The following is a 22,485-nucleotide window of genomic DNA, read 5'->3' on the forward strand; positions in this document are numbered from 1 at the left end:
CAGCATGCAATGTATGGCTGGCAAGACAGCTGTACAGCCTTACTAGCATGGTTGGCAATGGCAGGCGGCTCCTGGGGTTGTGTGGCTCTGCGTTCGCCAGCAGTTGAATGGATGAAACGGGATGCGGGCGCTTGCGGTTTGGAAGTTTTGGGCAGTCGTGGCGAGGGCGCGTCGTGATTGGCCGAGCGGGGCTAGCGCGAAGCCCGCCAGGCTCGGGGAAAAAGATGAGCTTGGATGAACGACTTGGGCCCGACAATTCGATCGCTCGCCCGATTAATCCGCACATATCATGATTGCACGGTGTTTGGCCCGGCGGCCGGGTGCCATTCAATCTGCAGCTGGGGCTTGGAGGGTATGTTTGGCCCTGGCAGTGTCAGTGACAGTGGTGGTGGAGGGGGACTGACACTGAATAGAGAATACCATCACTCGCCCGCAACAAATATACCGTTCCTACGCTCGACAACCATGTGGAAATCGAGAAAAAAGGCATTCCACGGTTGCTCACGTCGCAAGGCTTCAAGACGGCCTATACCGACTACCAGCAACACATGATTGACGAATTGAACACCATGACTGACGGTATGCCATCTGCCATTGCGATTCGAGGCGCCATCCGAGACTGATATCGCAAATGTAGGCCAAGGGTACGAGAACCAAGAGCCAAAAGCGCTTGTCATAGAATTCGCCCGCGACCCGACCAAAGCGTATGCCTTCAATGTCGCCAGCATGGCCTTCAACAACCACTTCTTCTTCCGCGGCCTCAACACAAACCCGGAGTTGCAATCACGGCCGACCAAGGACCTTGAGATGCAGATCAACAAGGACTTCTCGTCCATGGACACGTTGCGTGAGACGTTCCTTGCAACCGCCGAGGCCATGTTCGGGCCGGGTTTCGTCTGGCTGGTGCAGACTGACGACCTAGCCGTTGGCAGTCTGCGCATCCTCCCCACCTACCTCGCCGGATCACCACTGTCAGGCGCTCACCACAGACGACAGTCGCACGACCTGAACACGCACAACCCAGACTCGTACCAAGCGTTGAACAAGGTTGGGGCATTCGGGGCTGCGGCGACTATGCAAAATCAAGGGCCCAAGAAGGCGTTGGGCGGCGTTGATGTTGTGCCACTGTTGTGCGTCAACACCTGGGAGCATGTCTGGCTGCAGGATTACGGTGTTCGGGGGAAGAGGCAGTTCCTCGAGGCGTGGTGGGACAGGATTGACTGGAACATGGTGCAGCAATACACAACCCTATCACCAGGAAGTAGCCAGGGCAGGCAGCAATGGGACTTTGGCGGCTTTGGTTCATAACTGAGCCTCTGTATACTGCATGTAGACATATGTGTACCTATAAGATGCGTTGAAACAGAATACCGCAAGGCTGGGAATTGCGCACACAAAAAATGGACAAGAGTATTGGGTAGTCTAGATGCGTTACGCAGGAAGACGCCTCACAAAAAGTTTCCATTTGTTTGTGAGCCATTCGTTTACCGTGTCTTTGCTGAGCAGTTACTTCCTCAAGCACTCGGAATGTTTGCTCGGCGTACGGCACTCATCCTGCACATCTTCTCCCATGAACATGGCTGTCATCCGGTCTACCGTCGGCTTCATGCAGCCATACATTCGTCCCAGCCGCCTATCCTTATTGGCAACCCTACACGGGGCGCATGATACGAAATACGGCACGCACACATGTTTTGACTTTTGGCGTAAAATGACTGCAGACACCCGACTTGTAGCTTATGAACAGCCACGACTGCGGCCTTCACCGGTCCCTACAGGAACACAACCCTTACGAACGCAACATGTAGGAAGCGCGAGGCAGATTCAACAGTCCCATTATCACCCTGTGTTGGTGTGCAAACTTGCCCTTAGCTTGAGGTTCAAACAGTCATCATGTGGCCAATTTTCGTCCGCATACCCGGCGTCCTGCGCCACACTGTTGGCGCCGCTCTTGGGGACCTCTGATGAGGACACGCAGTAATGCTTCAGGATACAGTGCGCAAATATTCTGGGCTCCTAATTCTGGATGCATACTGCAACAGCTGGTTTCATCGACTTCACCGGCTTCATCGAGTGCCATGGTTCCAGAAGCGGGCCAAAGCGGCACCTGAAAGGTACTCGCCGCAAACCATGACGAGAGTGCACAGCCTCTGCGTATCCATGACATGCATGTTCCGCGCGCTGGATTTTTGCCGAGCCTTTTGGAAATGGATGCGTGAATTCAACGGTTCGCGTATATGCATACTTCTGTCAGGGTATTTAACCAATCAGCAGCCCATGATCTTCGCCGGATTTGGTCATCGGTCAGTTGAGCCCTGCATTGGACCTACACTATGACCTCACACGGGCTAGAAATAGTGGTTAGCTAGGGACACATTGATACATGTCAAACCACTTTGCCTACTGCTCCCGCCGCACATGGCTCCACTTCAACACTCAATCGCCACGCTTTTTTCCTTTGACTTCTCGACACACACTGCACTTCGACATTCTGGCGAGCATGGCAGTACTCGCAGCTATTCTACCGGTGGTTTCGAGGAGTTCGGCTCTTGCGTTGGACCTGTTCAAGACAGCTGCTGCATTACCTGACGTGGCAAAAGAGCGGGTGGAGATTGCAAACAGGATCAATGGATTCGCCAGTATTCTCAAGCAAGTCGGTACAATCATTAAGGAGGATGATCGATTACCGTCACCAGAGGTACGTCTAGGCTATATTTCAATGTGTTCCGAGGAGCTGGTCATATTGTGTCCGAACTTCTCACAAAGCTGTCGTCGATAAAATCTCGTCGTATAGATATCCGCCATCATACTACGGGGCAGAGACAGCCCTCTAAGAGTCGGGTTTTATGGCAACAAAAATGGTTTCTGTACCTTAATACTAACCTTATACAGGCGTTTGATGTGTTGGACGATGTAATAGAACAGTCACAGAATGTTATGGGCAGCCTCGAATCGGCCATATCAACAGAGGAATCTCAGCACTATAGTCGAAGGGATAGCGCTCGTTATGCAGGAGATAGTCGGCCGTTACCAGGCCCATCTATGACGACAAGGCTAGCCTATCTGATTGCTCATCTCGAAGCTTTGAGTACCACTTTGTCGGTGTTACTTCAAACGTTGTATACCGCACAGAGTGTCATGTGGTCAAAGTAAGCCAGTCAATTTCTTTTCCTCAGACGGACTGGTTACCTTGGTCACTCCTTCAGTCAAACACCACATACTGCTCCCTTGCTCAAGCAGCGATGAACATATCAAAATTCTGTGAGCAACAAGGGCTAACGATGGATTAGACTCCGTCCTACAGTATCACCACAACAAGCAGCTAAAGTTGTTGATAACGAAAAGACGCAACTCGAGACCCTTATCATCCAACAACAAATATCAATTCTTGCCGCCTCCAAAATTTTCGAGAATGCGTCACAGTCAGATGCGCGCTTGTTGATGGAAGACGACAGCTCACAGAGTTTGGTCAAAGCCGAGCGGGACGAACCGCCTATGCCGTCTCACCTCTATCCATACCAAAGTCAGGGATTGTCTGGCCTCGCAACGTCGACACACACAGAATCCAAGAAACTGCTTTCCGTGTGCAATATATCCACATCACATGGCGAACACCTGCTCGGTCGATGGACCAGTTTGCCTCAGTTCGAGAGGCATCTTCAAGATGAGGAGCTTGAACAACGGAAGCAGAGACAGCAATCTCAGCAAGCTACAGTTGAATCAGATAGCGAAGAAGAGCAGGTTCGAAGATCCAGGGCCCCGGGCGATAGCAAACGACGATCAGACGGGTCGAGAGATCCACAGCCGTTATTCACAGAAAACAATATACTCAGTCCAGAGTCTGAGAAAACCATTAACGCTCAAGCACCACCGACTCCCGCTGACACTCCCCACACTTCCAATACGAACCTCTCATCTGGGTCACCAAGGACTAGTGTGGCAAGCCTCCCGGTTGACGCTGCCGCCGCTATGGAAGCTAAGGAAGAAGACGATGTGGATCTTGAGATACCGTGGAAGCTATGCACACGAAAGTACTATTGGAGATACATCGACGCTAGGCAAGTCAGTTCAAACACTGACCAAGCACCGTCCATCGCATTTTCGGAGCGAAATAGCTGGACTGAAATAATGGCAAGCTGGGTATGCAAAGAAGCTATTCAAGAAGCGCGGCTACCATACACTCAAGTGCAGAAAGAGAGAAGGAATAGCAGAAGAACAAAGTTTGAGACTTGTTTCTGCATTGAGCGGCCGCTGCAGTTTGACCAAGTTAAGCGTCTCGTAGAACGGACAGTTGAGATATATCGAAAGAATGCGCCGCCTACTCCGCCGGCCGAACCTAAGGCAAGGACTTCATCCTTCCACCAGCAGCCACCACCATCACCTATGGCACAGAAGAGCAACCCGATTGACCGAGACCGTACACCGGTAGCTCGTAACACGCACCCGCCTTTTCATCGTGCGACCAGCTCCCTGAACTCTACACTCCCACCTCCACCTGCAGGAGCCCCGCCTCTGGATCGCTCAATGTCCATGCCAGGCCCAGGTCTTGTCCCTCCACTACCACAAACACTTGTAAACGCACGCACACCAAATCTACAAATCCCGATACCTCCAGGCCAGCAGTATGGCCAACATCACCCGCCACCACCTCAGTCTCCTCGACACTCTTATTATCCAACCCAACCGAGCAGTTACCCATCTCAGCCGACAAACACTAGTGCTTCACCTTATTATCCGCAATCGCCAGCACAGAATATACTACTGCCTTACCCCAACAATACTACCCTACACCCACCACCCCTCCACTCCTCGAACTCATCCTACAACACAAACTACAACACCAACCACCCAATACAAGCCTCCCCTCTCCGCTCATCTTACATGAACAACCTCGCCCCCGGATATCCACTAGGCCCACCATCCTCCGCATCAAACAGACGCTATGATGACGACCTAACGACGTCGGAATCTGAACTCGACCGGCCACGACGCAGCAGGAGAGAGCGTGAGAGGAGTCGATCCAGGTACACGGATCGATACGGCGACGGTGGCAAGTATGGCAATGGGAAAAAGAGTCATACGGGGAGAAAGGCAGCGGCGGGTGCGTTGTTGGGAGTTGGTGGGTTGACGGCACTATTGGATGGGCTGTCTGGGTTGTAAAAGGAGCGATTTTTGTGTGTAATGATCATGATTATGACGATGTTATGTGTTCCTCAATAGAAACGAGTTCTTAGACTCTGGAGAATAACAAAATTACAACTAGATTCCAGATGAACTAATGTGTACTAAAACTGTATATTTTTGCAATTTACTTTATCGCCCTAACTGTCTGACATCATGTAAAAAAAATACTATTTGTGCTACACAGTGCATACTGTATGTCCCAATATCCCTTGCATGGTGTGTTACTAAGTACCAGCACTTTGTTACATACCGTAATTCCTCCCCCCAAAGGTCAAAACCAAAGCGCCATGCTCTGTTTCAAAACAAAGAGAAAGGGAGAAAAAAAATCCTATGTAATACAATACCTTGAGAAACCCCTGCAAAAGGGGACAAAAAAAAAGAGAGAGAGAGAGAGAAAGCCAAGGAAATAACAATTAATCAAGCACCATCCTGGGCAACGCGGCCCACCCTCGACACAACAGTAGCATCAATCATAGTCTCATCCTCGCTCTCATCCTCACTCGCCTCCTCGCCCTCATCCACATCCATCAGATCCTCCGCCTCCGCCTCCACCTCATCTTCATCTTCCTCATCCCCACTCTCCAGCCCACCAGCTTGTCTCCCAGTCGCACTCGCAGTCGAAATGCCATTGCTCAGTTCACCCTTTGGTCTACGGGCGCGAGGCGCAGTCTTGCCTTCTTCCCAGCGCTCCAGGCGACGCAGGGCGCGACTCAGCATTTTAGCACGGAAATAAGATTCCTCGCCAAAGTCGTTTGTTTCACCGCCAAAGTCGAGGGGCACGAGGCCCGAGGGCATGGGGGGCGGGGTTTTTGTACCGCCGCCTGCGCCGGTGGTGGTGGCTGCGGCGGTAGAGGAAGGGTAGTCTGGGTCGGGGAGGCCGGTGGAAGAGACGTATTGGGCGTAGGTTTCTTCGTCCGTATCGTAGCCGTCTGCCATGCCTTTGCAGCGGATCCAGCTGCGGATGAAGGAGTTAGCTTTGCGGCGCCGTTTGGCGGCTGCTTTGTACTCGATGCGGATGCCGCGGTCGAGGATGACGTCGACGCGGCGGCGGCGGTATTGTTCCACGGCGAGTTGGTGTTGGGTTAGTGGCCTTGTGCGCTTGTGCGAGGGGTCGGAGCCATTCAGGGGGAGGTAGAAGCCATGGGGGCCGTTGAAGGTTGGGGCGGAGGTCGAGGGCGACTGGCCGTCTTGCGAGTTGTTTGCGTCGAGTTTGGCTTTGAAGCTCCGGGCTGCTGGGCCGCCGCTGGCCCCTATACCGGATTGTCTGTTGCGAGACCAGTTACCCCGACCAGGGCCCTTGGGTGCAGGCGAGGCTGACGCAGGCCCATCTTCGTTGAGGAGTGTGTTTATCCGCATATTTGGTGTTGCCATCTTCTTGGCCGTGTTGTAGACGCTATTCGGAGGAGACGCCGAGCGAGTACGGTCGGTATCCGAGGGGTAGTCTCGTTCGATGAGCAATTTTGCAAGCTTGCCACGCCCTCGTGTAGAGCCTATCGTTGTTAGATTGAGATCTCACTAACCTGATATGCTGTAAAGCTTACCATGTGATGGCGACTGTCGGTCTCTCCCAGGGGTTGAAGTGCCATCGTCGGCAGCGATTGAGAAAACGGGGTTCTGGTTGAAGCCTACAGAAAAGTCAGACCTTATCGGATTTGAACAAGACGAATCATGGACACTCACCCTTCTTGTTAGTGCGCTTGGGGCCCGTCACGACAGGCGCCATGTCACTTGCTAGAATCGCCGTTCGCTCCTTTCGCTTGACCTCACCAAACGCCTGCTCGTCAGGCGTGTCGACATTCTCCAAAGCCTCTTGGTCTGGGGTCAAAATCTCAAACGGCGGGCATTTGATAGGAAATTCGGCCGTAGTTGGGTCATCTGCCGGTCCCGGTTGTCCAGGCCCAAAAGGATTGCCCTCGGCGGCCTCCTTGGTGAAGTCACTTTCCAAGTACCACCACATGAGCCACAAAAAGGCCGTGGCCCTGCTTCTGCTGCTCAAGTTCGAACGCATGACCAAGTCGAAAAAGTCGCGCGGCGGGAAAAAGTGCAGCTCTGAGATCTTGGGCGCATACTGCGAGAGGACGAAGATGAGGTTTACAGGATTTGTACGTGGAACGGTAGCGGCCATAATTTCCTCAATGGTGCTGGGCTGTTCTTGGTCTTCGGTAGCACCCTTGAGGATAGACTTTAGACGCGGCGCATCTTGCAGCTGCTTGTAGGCGTTGGGGTCTTGGTGGGCTTGAAGAGAAGGGATTGAGTGATAAGTTCGCAACTGGGCGCGCATTTCAGGGAAGACTGTCGCAGGTTAGATAGGAGTGAATAGAGGAGATTCTGGTTTCCTACAGTTCAGCGTTGTGTTCATGCGCCCGACATTGACCAACAGACAGACCATGGCCATGTTGATTGCGGCCGGGCGCTCTGTCAGCAGCTTATCCTTCAGAATCTTGCTGCATTTGCTGCTCTTGGCCATGGCATCGAGGTAGATGTCGGCAAAGGTATGACCGCTAGTTGAGTCTGACTGTTTGGTGAAGACGCGCTTGTCGTCCTCGAAGACGAGCTTGAGGAAGTCGTACTGAATGTCTTTGCGCCACAACGGTATGCCATCGTCCTTCTTGAGGTGCTTGATCTTGTTGCCACTGTAGACGGAAGACACGCTCCCGTTTGCATTGCGACGAGTAGTAGTCGTTGTGGCCGTATAGTAGGGGCGCGCTGGATCGTTGTCGGTAGCTGGCTTGGATGCTTCGGGCGCATCACCACCAGCCTCGCTCCCTTCTGGGGCAGGCGTGTTCCCTTGCGAGGGTGAAGGCTTCGCATCGTCCATTTGCGGATCAGCAGCCAAAATGTGCCGTAAGCTGTTGCGAGAGTCGGGTTCTTCAATGCGAGGGGGCTGTAGTGCAGTCGCTGGGGTCGAGGCTGTAGCAGAAGCAGCAGCCCCAGACGGCGCAGGAGTAGCAGGCGTGTCAGCCATGGCGGAGGCGCAATAGCGTGAGCCAAGTGAGGGCGCTCTCTGTCTGCTTGTCTCAAATCTATGTTGGATGCGCGGCGGGATGCGATGGACGGGGATGGAATCCACCGTGGGACGCGCTGAAGTCGTGTTGCGTCTCCTCAGTTGGCCAACGTCGGTATGTATAGGGAAGGTAGGGAAATGTGGGAATATCGGAGGTTCAGCAGCGACGGCAGCATGTCAATCGCGAAGACGGAGAGCCATGGCGGCGACGAGGCAGTCGCATCGTGAGCCCGAGCTCTGACGCTAAGGCCCACAGCTCCAGCCATGGTACGCCATCGCATCACGAACGCCCTTTCGGCGTTGAGTATGTCGCGACATCCAACAACAAGAACAACAATGGCAATCAAAATCATGGATTCCAGAATAGACAATGTCATATGGTTATTTACACAGCCTTTGTCATGTGTTCGCTATAAGAAACACTATCATACCCGAACCATCAACTTGAATCCATTTACACGCGCTACAAGACCGAGCAGAGAACAAAAATAACCAGGATATCTCAACCAAAGCCAACCAAAATAACGTGCCCGGCTCCAAAGCCCAAGCTTAAGCTATCTTGTTGCACAACAAGACACCTCCATCTGTATAGAGCAAAGAAACATGAGAAGAAGAAAAAGGACAAAAAAACCTCCACCTCCTGGCCAGTGGTATATGCCTAACCGCTGTGAAAGAAAAGAAAACGCCAATAAATCGTCGAGTAAGAGGACTAGTACCCCTGGCCCTCTGACCCTATGTAACAAACCACAAAAGAATCCAACCCGTTCTCCGGTATTAGAAACCCAATCAGAAGGTAGAATATTAGACAAAAACCTAAGTCCATCATCATCTATCATCGTCTCGCTACTTAACCAGAGCCTTGCTCAGTCAAACGCCGTCTCTTCTTGAACCATTAGGGGATTGTATTGGTAGTTTCCGCGATTAGGTGGATTAGACCCAGCTGAACCCTTGCGAGGCGCGCCCATGTTCATATTCATGTTCATGAGCAGCATCCCGCTCTCTCGCTTCCGCTGTCGTTGCTCTCGAGCACTGCCAGACTGCACTGCTCCATTCAGGCTACCGTATCCCTCTCCAGATCGATATGCTTGCTCGTAAGCTGGCACTTCGTAGGTAGGCCTCATTGGAATAAAGCCAGAGTCGTACCCATTGTACTGTCCTTGTCCCTGTCCCTGTCCCTGTCCCTGCTGGTGTTGCAGTTGCTGCTGCAGTTGCTGTTGCATTTGCTGTTGCTGTTGATTTTGTTGAGGGGGCTGCGGAGGTGGATAGTTTGGAGCACTGTTGCCTTGGTAGTGTTGACCTGGCCGGTCCATTCGCTGCTGAAAGCTCGTGTCATTGTAGCTAGGCGTTGGGAGCTCCGAAAACATCTGCCGCCGTGGAGACCGAATCGCATCATCACCCAAGTGCGACGTGTCGTTTCGGATCTCATGGATTGGGGAACTAGCTTCGTCGAGAGCCGTGCCGAAAATGTCGGGAAAATCAGTCAAGAAGAACGAGATCAGCGGTGCCGGGATGTTGAGCGTGGGCGCAAATACAATGCCAACGTTGCGCACCGTCATCTTGTTCACTGCCGAATTGTCGATGATCTCAATGAGGAACGATGACAAGTGCCTTAGCAGCTCAAAGTTGGGTCTAGGGAGTTTGTGTACGAGTACATTGAAGCTTTGAATCTTTTTGCTTCGTTCATCCATATCTAGTTCGCGTTAGTATATCTTGTGCTTCACAAAAACCCATCAGCGACTTACCGAGAACTTTGAGAAAGTCCAAATGCAGTTCCCGAGTGAGGATGGACGATGGTAATTCTCGCAAGTACAACTTCAGCAACGAAGCTACGGCATGGACGTCGTAGTATTGCCCATCCAGCAGCTTGATGTCACCTTCAGTGTTGAAACGATCGCGTAGTCCTTTGATGACAATATTCGACCCGCTCAGCCTAAAAATGCCTTCTTCACTTATTGCCCTCTTGGCTCGGAGGTACTCCAAGCATCGATAGACAACTGCTGGTAAAGGAACATTGACACCTTCGGGCTGGGTGTAGTCCACTGCTTCCATAAGGGGGACACCAAAAATGCTGCGGTTGTGAGGTATCCGATGCTCAACAGGCGCTTGGACGAGGGGGGCATTGACCTGAACAGATGCCAGATCCGAAGAGCCGCCACGGCCCCTGAATCCAAATATGCTGCGTTTCTTGTCCTTTGCGGCTGTGGGTGCTGGAGTCAATCTAGCGCCCCAATTCTCAGCGTCCTTAATGGGGGTTCCATTGCTCGGACCGGAGATGGAGTGATAGTGGCCGGAACTGTCCTGTAGAAAGCTCGTGTCTTTGGGCGACCCTCGAGAAGGCCTCTCTCCCAGTGCCTCTCGATGGTTGGGCCCGCGAATTGGGGCTTGTGCTGCCACTGTATCTTCGTAGCTGAGACCTTGTACACGGTCCTGTTCCATTACGTCAGGGCTCTCTCTCCGTTGTGAACGCGTCGAATCTTGGCTGGCTTGCTGCTTCTGAGAACGCGAGGCGGGAGGAGCGCGAGCCTCAGTTGGCGAAGTTTCCTCTTGGATCTCAACATGCTGCAAAAGTGCTTCAACCCAGGCATCTCGTTCCTCGTCGTTTTCGGCACACAGTACATGACGAACAAGACTCGAAGAGTCTTTCCGCTTTGGCTCCAAAATGAGGAAGGCATGTCGATACTGGTTATCCTCGGAATCGTCCTTTCGCTGTGGTGACTGTGTGGATTGTTGTTGTGATTGTTTCCCGATCTGCGCGTTTTGCAACTTGATGGTACCTAGGTGAGCGCCACCTTCACTCTCAAAGTATCTGAATTCGGAACCATCTAACACGAAGAAACGTGCCTTCCAGCCTCCAAAGTTCTTGCCGCGTTTCGTAAGATAGCCTTCCTTGCGCTGGTTCTTGACAGCCGATACAGCCGATACAGCCGGTCCGGGAGTGGGTTCCGGGGCTAATCTGTCACCTGCTTGTGCGCCAATTACATCGGCAGACAAATATTCACAAACAACACGTGCTGTCCTCTCGTCTGTGGGTGCCTCCAGGACACAGTCAAAGTACTGGTTAAGAGCAACTCTTCGAGCATCGATCTTCGCAGGAGCGTGACCTCCGAAAAGAGCACGATCTGGGAGTTTCCCTTGGAAATCACAAAGCGATCTTAGATGAGAGTCCAGAGCGGGAAGTGTCGCAATAGTCTTCTCTACGCGCCATAACTGTTTGTTGTCGGAGCGGGCGTAGACTGCAAGGATAAAGACCGGGTCCTCCTCCTGAGGTTTGGGGGCCAAGAAACTCAAGCGCGATGGCCGGAGCCTAGATGAAAATACCTTGACTTGAATAGACGGGAGAGCGTTAGGAGGAAGCAAAAGCCCTGGGTACTGGTCCGAAACAAGGCCACGATAGACATGCTCTGCATCGGGAATGTCGTTCAAAGTAGGACTGCCTGAACCTGAGTCCGAACTAGTCTGCGCCCCTGGCACGGCCAATAGCCCCCCTGACGATTCTTTGGTTGACTGCGTAATCTTTTGGTTCTGGTTCACTGCAGGTGATTGGTACGACTGAGGCGTGTTTGGTGGAAAGGGAACTTGTTGCTGGCCAGTCCGTGATCCTGAATGGTTCAGGAGGCTTGGTGACATGGGCGGCGATGCTAGTGATGACTTGGGATTCCTCGGCAACGGTGACCCTAGAGGTCGGTCAGTAGGGCGAGGGCTGGACGGGAGGCCGGGGCTGAGGAGGGGCGACGCAACGCTTCGATTGGCCATCATAGAACTGTCAGAGTTGGTAGGGCTAAGCAGAGCATTCAGCGAGTTCGCGGGTGGGTGTCGGGGAGAAATTGGAAGGCCCGATTGTAGAGCATTGATCTGACGCGGAGACAGAGGCACAGGAAACGTCTGAGGCTGATTGTTCTCCGCCGTTTCAGATGGTGTCACCTGCTTTTTCGACTTGCTTCGAGCCTCTTCGTCTTTGAGGTACATGGCCTCCCGCACCCTGTCATCTTCCTCACGAGTCTTTCTCCTTCCCCGTTCCACCACGGGTATCTCATCCACCTCCAACGTATCGTCATAGTCGGAATCGACGTCGTCACCATGCACGGCCTGGTGAAGATGCGCGCTGGTTGTTACGGGTTTGGAGAGATTGAGAGGAGCTGGGGGAGCTTTCCGCAGAGGCTGTGAAGGCTTTCGTGGGGATGCCTCGAATCCGTCACCGCCAACGACGGGGGTAGCTTGAATGAGGGATATCTCGGGAGGTTGTAGATTCGAGGTGCCTGGAACAAGCGTTGCATCTGATGCGTTTTGTGGGGGTGTTGTTGGGTTCGGAACCTGTACTGACGGTTGAGTGACATCGACAGGCTGGAGCACGGCGCTGTCAAGACCGAGACCTCTGGTGGCGAGGTTGAGGGGCTGCACAGAGTAGTCTGTGGGTGAGTTCACGCTCGATGTTGCATTCGACGCAGTAGATTGGGAAGGCGATGTTGCCAGTTGTGAGTCTGGTATAAGGTGTGGTGCCGGGTGCTCTTGTGTCAATGGCGAGGTCTTGTACTCTCCCATTTTGGCATCACCGGATTTAGCAGACTCATCGGGTTGCTCACTGGTGACGGGCGACTCGCTGGGGTCACGGTCTACAACAGAGTTGAAGGTATCTGACTTTTGCAGTGAACCAGGGCCTGGTGGCACCTGCTCGACATACTCCTTGAACTTTCGGCGATAGCGGTCCTTGTCCTTTAACGCTCGCTCCAAATCCTTCTGCAGCCCAATGATCATGGCACGCTGCTTCTCGACCAAACGCCAGAGCTGTGCATTGTGATTGGACGTGTTTTGCTTCTCCTTCCACAAAGCCATCATGGCAGCCTCAGGCGAACCTGCACTCGCTATGAGGGCAGCCATGTCTGGCGGATTGGCTGTGCTTGTGTCTTGGGATGGTCGGGGAGCATGGTTGCCAGGAAGGCGGTTCTGGGAAGCACTCGACGAAAGCGAAGATGCAGCCGAGTCTATGGAGGGGTTGCGGATAGGTACCGTTGGCGTTGCCGTGTCTGGTCGATTTGTCCGCGATTGTGGAGACATGATGACGGGAGATGCTGGCGGGGAGATGCCAGCCGACGACAGCGTAGGAGACGAGACTTGCCGTAGCTTTGCATACGCAGAGGGCCTCGTGGGCTGGGTGATGTGGGTAGTGGGGACGTTGGGTGGTGTAGGCGGATGCGCTGGCTTGGTTGGGCGAATGGGCGAAGAATGGTGCTGCTCCTCCTCGGCCAACAAAGCGTCAAGCTTCTCGCGGGGGCTGCGCGGCTCGTCGAAGCGTGGAGAGTCGTAGTAGGGCGAGTTTTGGTAGGGTGCTCTGAAGGGAATTGGGGTAGTGGTGGAGGTGGTTGACGCGGGCGACAGAGGGCTCGGGACTGGCTTGCGACGGGGGTTCTGGGGTTGGTGGGTGGCCGCAGCGGGCACGTCGTGGGAGGGCGTCGAGTCGTCGCGAAGGGAGCGAAAGCTGTTCGCGAGCGACGGTGAAGACGCAGAATGGTAAATTGAGGGTTTGTGCTCCGGGAGATGATGCGCCATGGATCTTTCCTGAAGCATGTCTGCATTGGTCCTCATACTTCTCAAACCAGCTTAGCCGAGCGACTGGGATGGTGGACGGTATAATAGCCTGTTAGTGGGGATTAGTCGTGTTTCGGGGGGCCGTTGGGTGTCTGGTGAGTGCACAGCTGGCGCGCGCAGCAGTGTCGTCAGCAGCTGGGCGTCCAGCGCAGCATGAGACGAATATCAGTCAGAAGGAACAGCTGGGGGGTAGAAGAGCAGCAGAAGAGATTTGGAGCGTCGTAAGGTCGACGCCCATTCGGCGCCATAGCATAGGCGCCTTGGACAGAGCGGCCGACATGGACGCCTCTTCTTGGAGAGCTAGCACGGTTCCTGCAGAAGCGAGAGGCGCTTGGTCTCCACGATCGCCTCCACCAGCAGGCCGAGGGCCCTCGAGGCTGCGTCCGCTCAAGTTTGAGAAGTGCTTGGGCCGGTGGGCATCCTGGTCGGCGTGCTCGCTGTGTAGGCGGGTGAGAGAGCCATGGGCGGCGGTGATTGGCGGCCGCCTAGTGGCTTCCTGGCCGTTATCAACGAGGCCTTCAGCCACTGACGGACGCAAGCAGACAGACGAGTGTGCGCGTGGTCTGCTGTCTTCTGTCTGCTGTCGTTGGTGCCGGTAGTCAATTTGCTGGCGAGTCGGGGGCCTCTTGGGCGGACGGCTGCCATTGGACGAGGCTGTGTGGATGACGGGCGTGGGAGGGTGTGCTGAGAAATGGAATTGGCACCTCGCCCACGCACCACGACGCTCACGCTCACGCTCACGCTCATGCTCACAATGGCACTGGCACTGGCAATGGCAATGGCACCCGCACAGCACGAGGGAGCAGGCTCAGCCCAGGCTCAGCCCAGTGCAGGCCCAGGCTGAGCGCGAGCGCAAGCGTGAGCCAGAGTGCGTTGGGCGCACGGATTGAGTTCGACGGCAGCAAACTGCAAAGAAGCTTTTCGTGTGTGCCGAAATGAGATGGAGCCCCGCATAGGCGTCGATCAGTCGTGGATGGATGTGCGTGGTATGCATCGCCCTGGGGTGGCGTAATCACGATGCTTGCCGTGTCCCTGACTCTGCCGCCTATAGTAGTCCTAGTACTCTAGCATGTGTATGTGTGTGAGAGAGAGAGAGTGCTCTGCTAGACAGCAAGCAGTCTAGGTGTGTCGTCCACAGCCGCTCAAATGCCGCTCTGCGACACGGCAGCCGTACGGGCACGTTACATAACAGCGGGATACAGTCAGCGAGTGTGCTCACCGGCATGCTGCTTGTGGCTGCTGGAACACATGTTGCTTGGAAGCAAAAGCAATCGTACGACTTTGTTCCAAGCTGCACTGCTTCTGAAACCCCGCTGTGCTCAAGCGAAGCATGCTGCAGGGAGCCGCCCATAGCGCTTCCGCTAGTCCCCAAGCGGACTGCCTGGCCTGCTCTGCCATCCACTGCACCCCAATGTATGCACATGCTTCCTTCGTAACCTCCTGCATTCTTTTCTTTTTCCCTTTCATCCTTTATATCAGGGGTGCATGCAACCAAGGCTGAGACAGGCCGAGCCCATCGGGTTTTCCTTCTCTCTGCTGTCTTAATACTGAGCCTGTACCACCCCGGGGTGCGTGAAGAAGAGTGCGACAAGAAACAACGCGCTGCACTCCTTCACTCATGGTAGCCTTCTACCCATGACACGACGCGGCTTCTTCCGTCTGATATCCGCTCCGCCAACAACCACCACCACCACCACCACCACCACCACTACCACTACCAACTCTACCGAAACGCCATGCCCATCGACAAATACACGTCTCAACCTAAGGCAGAACAAGACAAATCTCCCTTCCTCCACGTCTAAATATATCCCACCGGCACCGTCAGCACCACTTCATCTGCGCATAGGATAATTGATTTCAGGATCGTCGTTGTCATCCCGGTTTGCACGGACTCTGGGTTTGTGACACAACCCTCAAAAGGCCCAAACTTACTTCCATTCCCTGGGTCCGATGACCGTTTCCTGTCTATAGCAGCGCCGAGATCCATGGTTCGCGTCACAGAATGGAAGGTTATGTATACATTCGAGCTGACAATATCGCTATACTGCATGCCTGCACCCGACTGTCAGTGCCAAGAGACCTGTCAATAATGCCTTACCGGGACTGTGAAATTAAAGCGCGCCACACATGTTGCCTCAACAGACCACCAAGTTGTCTTTCTGAACCAGACAATCACGTCCGTGGTCCTAGCACAATTGATCTAGTGAGGCAAATCTACTATGCTCTGGAAATATCTAGTATCCATGTGACGGACATGGTTGCGTTGCTGTGCACAAGTATCATCTGGAAGTTGATTGAAATGGTCTTGATACCCAAAGTGACACAGCCACATCCATTCAAGTGTGCGAGAGTTGGGTGCAATTGATACGCAGATCGCGATTGCCCATATCTTTGCACAATGGTCATCACAGATACGACATGACACCCGAGGGCGGGCGTCTGGCGTATGTCAAGAGCATCCATTAGTGTTTGGTCGCGGTTTGGTCATGATGTTCCTTCTATGCAGTCTGTAAACCCCATTTCGTGCTGCCAGACTGTACAATATAATACAAGTGTAGATTTGTTTCCACCTCACATAGACACCCTTCCAGTGCCACCTCGTTCGATCTTGTTCAACCGTCGTGCAGTCGCAATCTGTCCGCGTTAGTAACTTCCTCCACCACCCAAACTTGTCCTTCAACATCTTCCAGACCATACATACCTGTGTTCTTGTCTTTTGACCGCGCACTGGCAGACCCATTGCATGTCTCCTTCCCCGATATGTGCCCATGTCTCTTAATCTCCGTATGTCGTCCTGAACCTGCCGCCGCAAGTCGTTCTCAATCTTCATGTTGGCCAGCTCCGCCGTGAGATCCATGACTGTAGCATTCTTTAGGCTCCCTACTTTCGCCCACGGGTGAATATGGAATTTTGCCATGATGCGCTGCGAGACCGAAGACCCGATGCCATAGAACGACTGGAGAGAGCGTTTTACGAGGGTCGCCTCCGTGAAGCTGAAGCCGTTGATGAACACCTAAACCTGTCAGCAGTTGCGCATTATCCGATTCAGCAATTGTTCCAAACCCACCATGGCGTTGCTCCTTCTGACAACTAATTTACGTTGTGAAGTGTCTCGCAACATGCCCGCACCAATCTCGAACTCTCCAACCGCGCTAGTCCCAATCCAGGCACCATAGAGCTTGGCACAGCTAAGGTGCGACAGTGCGGGCAGCACTAAAACACCACGTTTCAATACCGCCTCGCTCTCTGCATCTTAGCAGGGGGTTTCCTAGACTATATAACCCTTGCCAATTCCTCGATTGCCTTCGAGTCCTCCATCAGGCACCATGGCTTCCTTCCAGAAAGCTGTCATCTCGCTCTTGTTGATCCTCTCGATCACTTTTGTCTTCTTCGTCCAGACTACTGAGGCTGCCAAAAGCCCCAAGATCACCAACAAGGTGTGTATCTGCAACAGGTGCTGGTAGAAAACATGTTGACACATGAATCAGGTTTTCTTTGACATTGAGCATGGCGATGAGAAACTAGGCCGCGTTGTCATTGGCCTTTACGGCAAGACTGTACCCAAGACCACCGAGAACTTCCGGTACGATGTCCCACAGCACATTGTGCAGCTTCACAGACTAACCCACACGGTAGCGCTTTGGCTACTGGTGAGAAGGGCTTCGGTTATGAGGGCTCTACTTTCCACCGCGTTATCAAGGACTTCATGATTCAAGGTGGTAAGTGCACACCCTCATGTACTCTTCAAGAGATTCTTGCGTACTAACAGCAATACAGGTGACTTCACCAAGGGCGATGGCAAGTGCTCTCCATGTCCGAGCAGCAAGTGAACTGTTCTAACGTACTTTAGGAACCGGCGGCAAGTCTATCTACGGCGAAAAGTTCCCCGACGAAAACTTCAAGCTCAAGCACACCCGCAAGGGTCTTCTCAGCATGGCAAACGCGGGCAAGGACACAAATGGAAGTCAGTTCTTCATCACTACCGCCATCACCAGCTGGCTCGATGGCCGCCACGTCGTCTTTGGACAAGTGCTTGAGGGATACGACATTGTGGAGAAGATCGAGAATGTCCAGAAGGCTCCGGGAGACAAACCTGTCAAGACTGTCAAGATTGCCAAGAGCGGCGAGCTCAAGGTACCAGCGGAAGGTATTCACGAGGAACTCTAGACATCAGTACGCATTTCTTGCTATTGTGTCAACTCCCTTAAGTTGGACAATTGCTGATTGTGCGTCCCTTTTCAAGATTTATATGGCGATGCAGAACCCGCCGATCCTAGCGACAGCCTCGATGTCACAACGTCAAAAGTTGGCGATGATGTCGCTAGCATTGCAAAGCCTCCGAAGGCTTCTGCTGACAAGACTAAACTCGAGGGGCTGGCCTCTTCTGATTCTTCTACAGATGGCTTGTCCCTGGGTCAGAAGCTCTTCTTTGTTGTCGCTATCGTTGTAGCCTGCGCTCTTTTCCTGAGGTCAAGAAAGGGTGGGCTTAAGGAGAAAAGCATGGCATAGATCACTATGATATACGAATCATTTCTCTGTTTATCCGTCTATGCTTTTGTTCAGTGGTATATGCTACGATACGATATGCTTCCTCGAGTGCGCGTGTGTCTAACAATGATCTTTAGTACCGTGGTCTCTCGCGTGCTGCTACAAAATGCGTCTAGTGGTCTGACCCCCCCTATCATAGTTAAACTGTTCAAGTTTCATCTGCTGAAAACGTGCTTGATGTGTACGGATGCAATCTGATATTTCCTGCAAAAAAGAGCATACACACTCCCGGCTATGCTCACTTTCTGAGGTGATGTCAATGCGAGGCTCTCAGACAAGTACAAGGCATCCTTACGTGTGGCGAGAGACACGGGTGGCAAAAGCAAGCGAGCATGCATTTTCAAGAGGCGACTTCGTCACACCCAGGCAATATCAAGCTCTGAATAAGCACACCACCGGGCAAATCCGCCGTTATCTTTGACCATCAAGTATATGTCACTACGTATACGTCTGTGCATGGAAAAGCAAGTGTGGTGCAGGGTACAGCAGCAGCTGTGACGTTCACCGCTCCGCACTCGCCACAAAGCTGAGGAATCTTGGGACGCCCACCAGCTAGTCCCGAACAAGTCTAGCTCGAAAGGGTTCTCTCTGACGCTTTTTTAACTTAGCTGCCACCTCCCTCCTCTCTCACCACCCACTCTCAAAATCTCCTGTGTGTATTACACAACCTCACCATCACATTTTCTGTGTGAAGCCCTTTCTTTTGGCCTTCACGCTCCTTTACTTGTCGTTTTTTTTCAGGACAGAGGCGTTCCCTTCTTTCCTGACAAAACGAAGATCAGGCACCCTCCTGCGAGTTACAAACTTCATTACTTAGAACTGCTACTTTTCGTCTGTCGCTCACCGTCGAGCCAGCCGAAGTCTGCTACACAGTAATTTTCGACTTATCGAACCAAACCACGTAAACACGAAAACACACGTCATCAGCCATCCCCGATCTCAACGCAATCATGGCTGAACAACTCGACATGGGTCGTCTCAACATCAACGACTCCCAGCACAACTCCCAGAACGGCTTCAGCGGCGAGCGTTCTGCATACATCCCCCCTCACCTTCGCGGCCGCCCTCAGGGAGGCCCTGGAGGCCCTGCACCTATGGATGGCCCGCCCATGATGAACGGCGGTGGCAACGGTGGTCTTGGTGGCAGCGCCTGGGGACCAGGAGGGTCAGTACAAAGTTCACACATCTCAAGTGAACGTCGACTAACAGATAGCAGCCAAGGTCCTCCTATGAACGGCAACAACGGTGGCGGTGGCGGCTGGGCCAACGCCCCTAACTTTACTCCTCGCGGCCCCCCTGGTGGTGGATGGGGAGGCGGCGGTCAGCGCGGCGGCTTCGAATCTAATGGCTATGGAAAGTCTGGTGGCGGTGGTGGCAACGCTCGTGGATCTGGTGATGGCACCTGGAAAGATGGCAAGCACGTTCCCGGCCCGCCCAACCCGCGTCTCGAGCGTGACCTCTTCGGTGTCCCTAACGACCCATCGAAGCAGCACACTGGTATCAACTTCGAGAAGTACGACGACATTCCTGTTGAAGCTTCCGGCCAGGGAGTTCCCGAGCCCGTCACACGCTTCACGAACCCGCCTCTCGATGACCACCTGCTGAGCAACATCGAGCTCTCTGGATACAAGGTTCCCACCCCAGTACAGAAGTACTCTATTCCCATTGTTATGGGTGGCCGTGATCTCATGGCTTGTGCCCAGACTGGTTCTGGAAAGACTGGTGGCTTCCTCTTCCCTATTCTCGCTCAGGCCTTCCAAAACGGACCCGCTCCTCCTCCAGCTTCAGCACAGGGCGGTTACGGCCGTCAACGCAAGGCTTACCCCACATCCCTTGTCCTCGCCCCCACTCGTGAGCTGGTCTCCCAAATCTTTGACGAGGCTCGCAAGTTCGCCTACCGTTCCTGGGTTCGTCCCTGTGTCGTGTACGGAGGTGCCGACATTGGTTCCCAGCTCCGCCAGATCGAACGCGGTTGTGATTTACTTGTTGCCACCCCCGGTCGTCTGGTCGACTTGATCGAGCGTGGCCGCATCTCACTTGCTAGCATCAAGTACCTTGTTCTTGATGAGGCTGACCGCATGTTGGACATGGGTTTCGAGCCTCAGATTCGCCGCATTGTTGAGGGTGAGGACATGCCTCCCACCGCTGGCCGCCAGACACTCATGTTTTCGGCCACCTTCCCTCGCGACATCCAGATGCTCGCCCGTGATTTCCTGAAGGAATACATCTTCCTTTCAGTCGGTCGTGTTGGTTCCACTTCTGAGAATATTACCCAGAAGATTGAGTATGTTGAGGACGCTGACAAGCGCTCCGTTCTCCTGGACATTCTTCACACCCACGGCGTTGGTCTCAGCTTGATCTTCGTCGAGACCAAGCGCATGGCTGACTCACTGTCCGACTTCCTCATCAACCAAGGTTTCCCTGCCACATCTATTCACGGTGACCGCACACAGCGTGAGCGTGAAAAGGCCCTTGAGATGTTCCGATCTGGACGCTGCCCTCTTCTTGTCGCGACTGCTGTTGCTGCTCGTGGATTGGATATCCCCAACGTCAAGCACGTTGTCAATTACGACCTGCCTACCGATATTGACGACTACGTCCACCGTATCGGTCGTACCGGACGTGCTGGAAACACTGGTATCGCGACTGCATTCTTCAACCGTGGCAACCGCGGTGTCGTCCGTGATCTCCTCGAGCTGCTGAAGGAGGCCAACCAAGAGGTTCCTAGCTTCCTCGAGTCCATTGCTCGCGAGGGCTCTGGCTTCGGTGGTGGTGGTCGCGGCGGACGTGGAGGCGGTCGTGGACGTGGCAATGCTGCTACCCGTGACGTTCGTCGTATGGGTGGTGGTGGTGGTGGTGGTGGCTTCGGCGGCGGCAACGGCGGCAGCTGGGGCGGCTCTCAAGGCTACGGAGGAGGTGGTTACGGCGGCGCCCCTGGTGGCGGTTATGCTGCCCCAGCCCCTGCCTACGGTGGCGGCGGTAGCTATGGTGGTGGTGGCTACGGCAACCCATCTGGCCCCGGCGGCAACTCTTGGTGGTAAATGCACATACCACTGCTTCACGATGTAGCCAGCCTGGGGCATGGTTCTTTTCCACGAGATCCTAGGTCTTCGTGTTGCTATTACGGACGGCTTACTTTCATTTCCTTCAGTTTTGGTTTTTGTTTCTGCAAATCTTTTCCGGTTATCACGGATCGATGCGGAAATCTGGAATCTTATACCCCAATCAGCATATAGACAGCGACTGTTTTTCTGCGGCTCTGCCTATTTTCGAGCTCTTCTCGCATACGATACCCTTCGACGGCCATCCGTCGAGCTCGAGCATAGATGGCAGGACTCTCGCCTTTTCCGAAGAGGCATGCATTACGAACATTTCACGCCTTCGCTCTTTCTGCAAGCATGCTGCTTGGGGAGCTATAGATTCTCGCTTTCCGAGTCATCCACAGGCGGATGACCATAGTCAGCATTTCCTTATTTACGACAAAAGTGATTCCTTTTCCCGGTCATATCCTTTGGCGACAATGTCTTTCTCGTCGTCCTCTTGTCTCTCGATCTCTTCACATGCGAAGAGTAGCAGCATGGCTGTTCGGGACGACGAAAAAGTTTGCTGCATAGATGGCGTTCATGAAGGTTTAGCCACGACCCAACCTTTTTTACGGAAGGAATATACCCCGGTTCTTTGTGGTAACCGTCATGGTGGCTGTCTTTTCAAGGCCAATTCGGCGGTGGGACTCGAAAAAGATCGTTTTTTGGTTTGCATCTCCCCGTGTCCTGACATGCGAACCCTGGACCCCCAAGTGACCTTGGGTGAAAGGAATCTCATAAAAGCACAGTTTCGAGCCAGATGATTAGTTAGTTAGATAGACTAGCATGGGCTGCCGACACAAGCAGTCTGTACAATGCATGCGTTATGACACTTGCAAAAGATGTTTTCTAATGTTCGTGTGAAGTGACTTGAATTCTGCTTGAATATGTATGGACTTGCTTGGTGGAGTACTGGGAGGGTTTACTCTGTTAGTGATTACGACAAGAGCAAAGTGCGTTTTACTATCATCTAACTAGCACATGATAAATAACTTGATAACATGTGCTTTACGTCCTTATTGTTTATACGTTGGCTCTTACTTGATCATATTGCCCTTACTATCAATTCAAATCTCTAGT

The 22,485-nt window shown here is 53.3% G+C and overlaps 7 protein-coding genes across 7 annotated transcripts; 4 read left to right on the forward strand and 3 right to left on the reverse strand.

The window, feature by feature from the left end:
• The first annotated feature begins 253 nt into the window (after window positions 1-253).
• On the forward strand, window positions 254-1,452 carry COCSADRAFT_147142 (uncharacterized protein). The gene is made up of 3 exons (XM_007704101.1): window positions 254-352; window positions 414-579; window positions 638-1,452. Exons 1-3 carry the CDS (start codon window positions 290-292, stop codon window positions 1,306-1,308), a joined length of 900 nt encoding a protein of 299 aa, XP_007702291.1. The 5' UTR covers window positions 254-289; the 3' UTR covers window positions 1,309-1,452.
• Window positions 1,453-2,402: 950 nt separating this feature from the next.
• On the forward strand, window positions 2,403-5,284 carry COCSADRAFT_183086 (uncharacterized protein). Its single transcript, XM_007704102.1, has 3 exons — window positions 2,403-2,698; window positions 2,893-3,149; window positions 3,291-5,284. The coding sequence occupies exons 1-3, from the start codon at window positions 2,501-2,503 to the stop codon at window positions 5,158-5,160; spliced, it is 2,325 nt and encodes a 774-aa protein (XP_007702292.1). The 5' UTR covers window positions 2,403-2,500; the 3' UTR covers window positions 5,161-5,284.
• A 73-nt stretch (window positions 5,285-5,357) lies between these two features.
• On the reverse strand, window positions 5,358-8,371 carry COCSADRAFT_147148 (uncharacterized protein). The gene is made up of 4 exons (XM_007704103.1): window positions 7,525-8,371; window positions 6,865-7,476; window positions 6,726-6,809; window positions 5,358-6,674 (listed from the first exon to the last, which is right to left on the reverse strand). Exons 1-4 carry the CDS (start codon window positions 8,147-8,149, stop codon window positions 5,602-5,604), a joined length of 2,394 nt encoding a protein of 797 aa, XP_007702293.1. The 5' UTR covers window positions 8,150-8,371; the 3' UTR covers window positions 5,358-5,601.
• A 680-nt stretch (window positions 8,372-9,051) lies between these two features.
• Window positions 9,052-13,768, reverse strand: COCSADRAFT_95836 (uncharacterized protein; the record flags this gene model as incomplete). Its single annotated transcript, XM_007704104.1, has 2 exons — window positions 9,052-9,878; window positions 9,931-13,768. 2 exons carry the CDS (start codon window positions 13,766-13,768, stop codon window positions 9,052-9,054), a joined length of 4,665 nt encoding a protein of 1,554 aa, XP_007702294.1.
• A 2,577-nt stretch (window positions 13,769-16,345) lies between these two features.
• Window positions 16,346-16,844, reverse strand: COCSADRAFT_173327 (uncharacterized protein; the record flags this gene model as incomplete). Its single annotated transcript, XM_007704105.1, has 3 exons — window positions 16,346-16,408; window positions 16,476-16,787; window positions 16,842-16,844. The coding sequence occupies 3 exons, from the start codon at window positions 16,842-16,844 to the stop codon at window positions 16,346-16,348; spliced, it is 378 nt and encodes a 125-aa protein (XP_007702295.1).
• A 154-nt stretch (window positions 16,845-16,998) lies between these two features.
• COCSADRAFT_38732 (uncharacterized protein) lies at window positions 16,999-18,057 on the forward strand. The gene is made up of 6 exons (XM_007703910.1): window positions 16,999-17,211; window positions 17,263-17,357; window positions 17,411-17,493; window positions 17,552-17,572; window positions 17,625-17,947; window positions 18,018-18,057. Exons 1-5 carry the CDS (start codon window positions 17,101-17,103, stop codon window positions 17,939-17,941), a joined length of 627 nt encoding a protein of 208 aa, XP_007702100.1. The 5' UTR covers window positions 16,999-17,100; the 3' UTR covers window positions 17,942-17,947; window positions 18,018-18,057.
• A 1,215-nt stretch (window positions 18,058-19,272) lies between these two features.
• Window positions 19,273-21,363, forward strand: COCSADRAFT_162462 (uncharacterized protein; the record flags this gene model as incomplete). The annotated part of the gene is made up of 2 exons (XM_007704106.1): window positions 19,273-19,487; window positions 19,539-21,363. 2 exons carry the CDS (start codon window positions 19,273-19,275, stop codon window positions 21,361-21,363), a joined length of 2,040 nt encoding a protein of 679 aa, XP_007702296.1.
• Between the last annotated feature and the right edge of the window lie 1,122 nt (window positions 21,364-22,485).

The sequence above is a fragment of the Bipolaris sorokiniana genome, assembly GCF_000338995.1.
Source record: "Bipolaris sorokiniana ND90Pr unplaced genomic scaffold COCSAscaffold_11, whole genome shotgun sequence".
Lineage (NCBI taxonomy): Eukaryota > Fungi > Ascomycota > Dothideomycetes > Pleosporales > Pleosporaceae > Bipolaris > Bipolaris sorokiniana.

Coding starts and splice junctions, on each gene's coding strand:
- COCSADRAFT_147148 (XM_007704103.1), bottom strand. CDS start 8,149: ATGGCTGACACGCCTGCTACTCCTGCGCCGTCTGGGGCTGCTGCTTCT. Junction 7,477..7,524: donor CATGAACACAACGCTGAACT/GTAGGAAACCAG, acceptor AACCTGCGACAG/TCTTCCCTGAAATGCGCGCC. Junction 6,810..6,864: donor CAAGCGCACTAACAAGAAGG/GTGAGTGTCCAT, acceptor ACTTTTCTGTAG/GCTTCAACCAGAACCCCGTT.
- COCSADRAFT_38732 (XM_007703910.1), top strand. CDS start 17,101: ATGGCTTCCTTCCAGAAAGCTGTCATCTCGCTCTTGTTGATCCTCTCG. Junction 17,212..17,262: donor GCCCCAAGATCACCAACAAG/GTGTGTATCTGC, acceptor CACATGAATCAG/GTTTTCTTTGACATTGAGCA. Junction 17,573..17,624: donor TGACTTCACCAAGGGCGATG/GCAAGTGCTCTC, acceptor AACGTACTTTAG/GAACCGGCGGCAAGTCTATC.
- COCSADRAFT_183086 (XM_007704102.1), top strand. CDS start 2,501: ATGGCAGTACTCGCAGCTATTCTACCGGTGGTTTCGAGGAGTTCGGCT. Junction 2,699..2,892: donor ATCGATTACCGTCACCAGAG/GTACGTCTAGGC, acceptor AACCTTATACAG/GCGTTTGATGTGTTGGACGA. Junction 3,150..3,290: donor CAGAGTGTCATGTGGTCAAA/GTAAGCCAGTCA, acceptor ACGATGGATTAG/ACTCCGTCCTACAGTATCAC.
- COCSADRAFT_147142 (XM_007704101.1), top strand. CDS start 290: ATGATTGCACGGTGTTTGGCCCGGCGGCCGGGTGCCATTCAATCTGCA. Junction 353..413: donor CTGCAGCTGGGGCTTGGAGG/GTATGTTTGGCC, acceptor GACACTGAATAG/AGAATACCATCACTCGCCCG. Junction 580..637: donor ATTGAACACCATGACTGACG/GTATGCCATCTG, acceptor TCGCAAATGTAG/GCCAAGGGTACGAGAACCAA.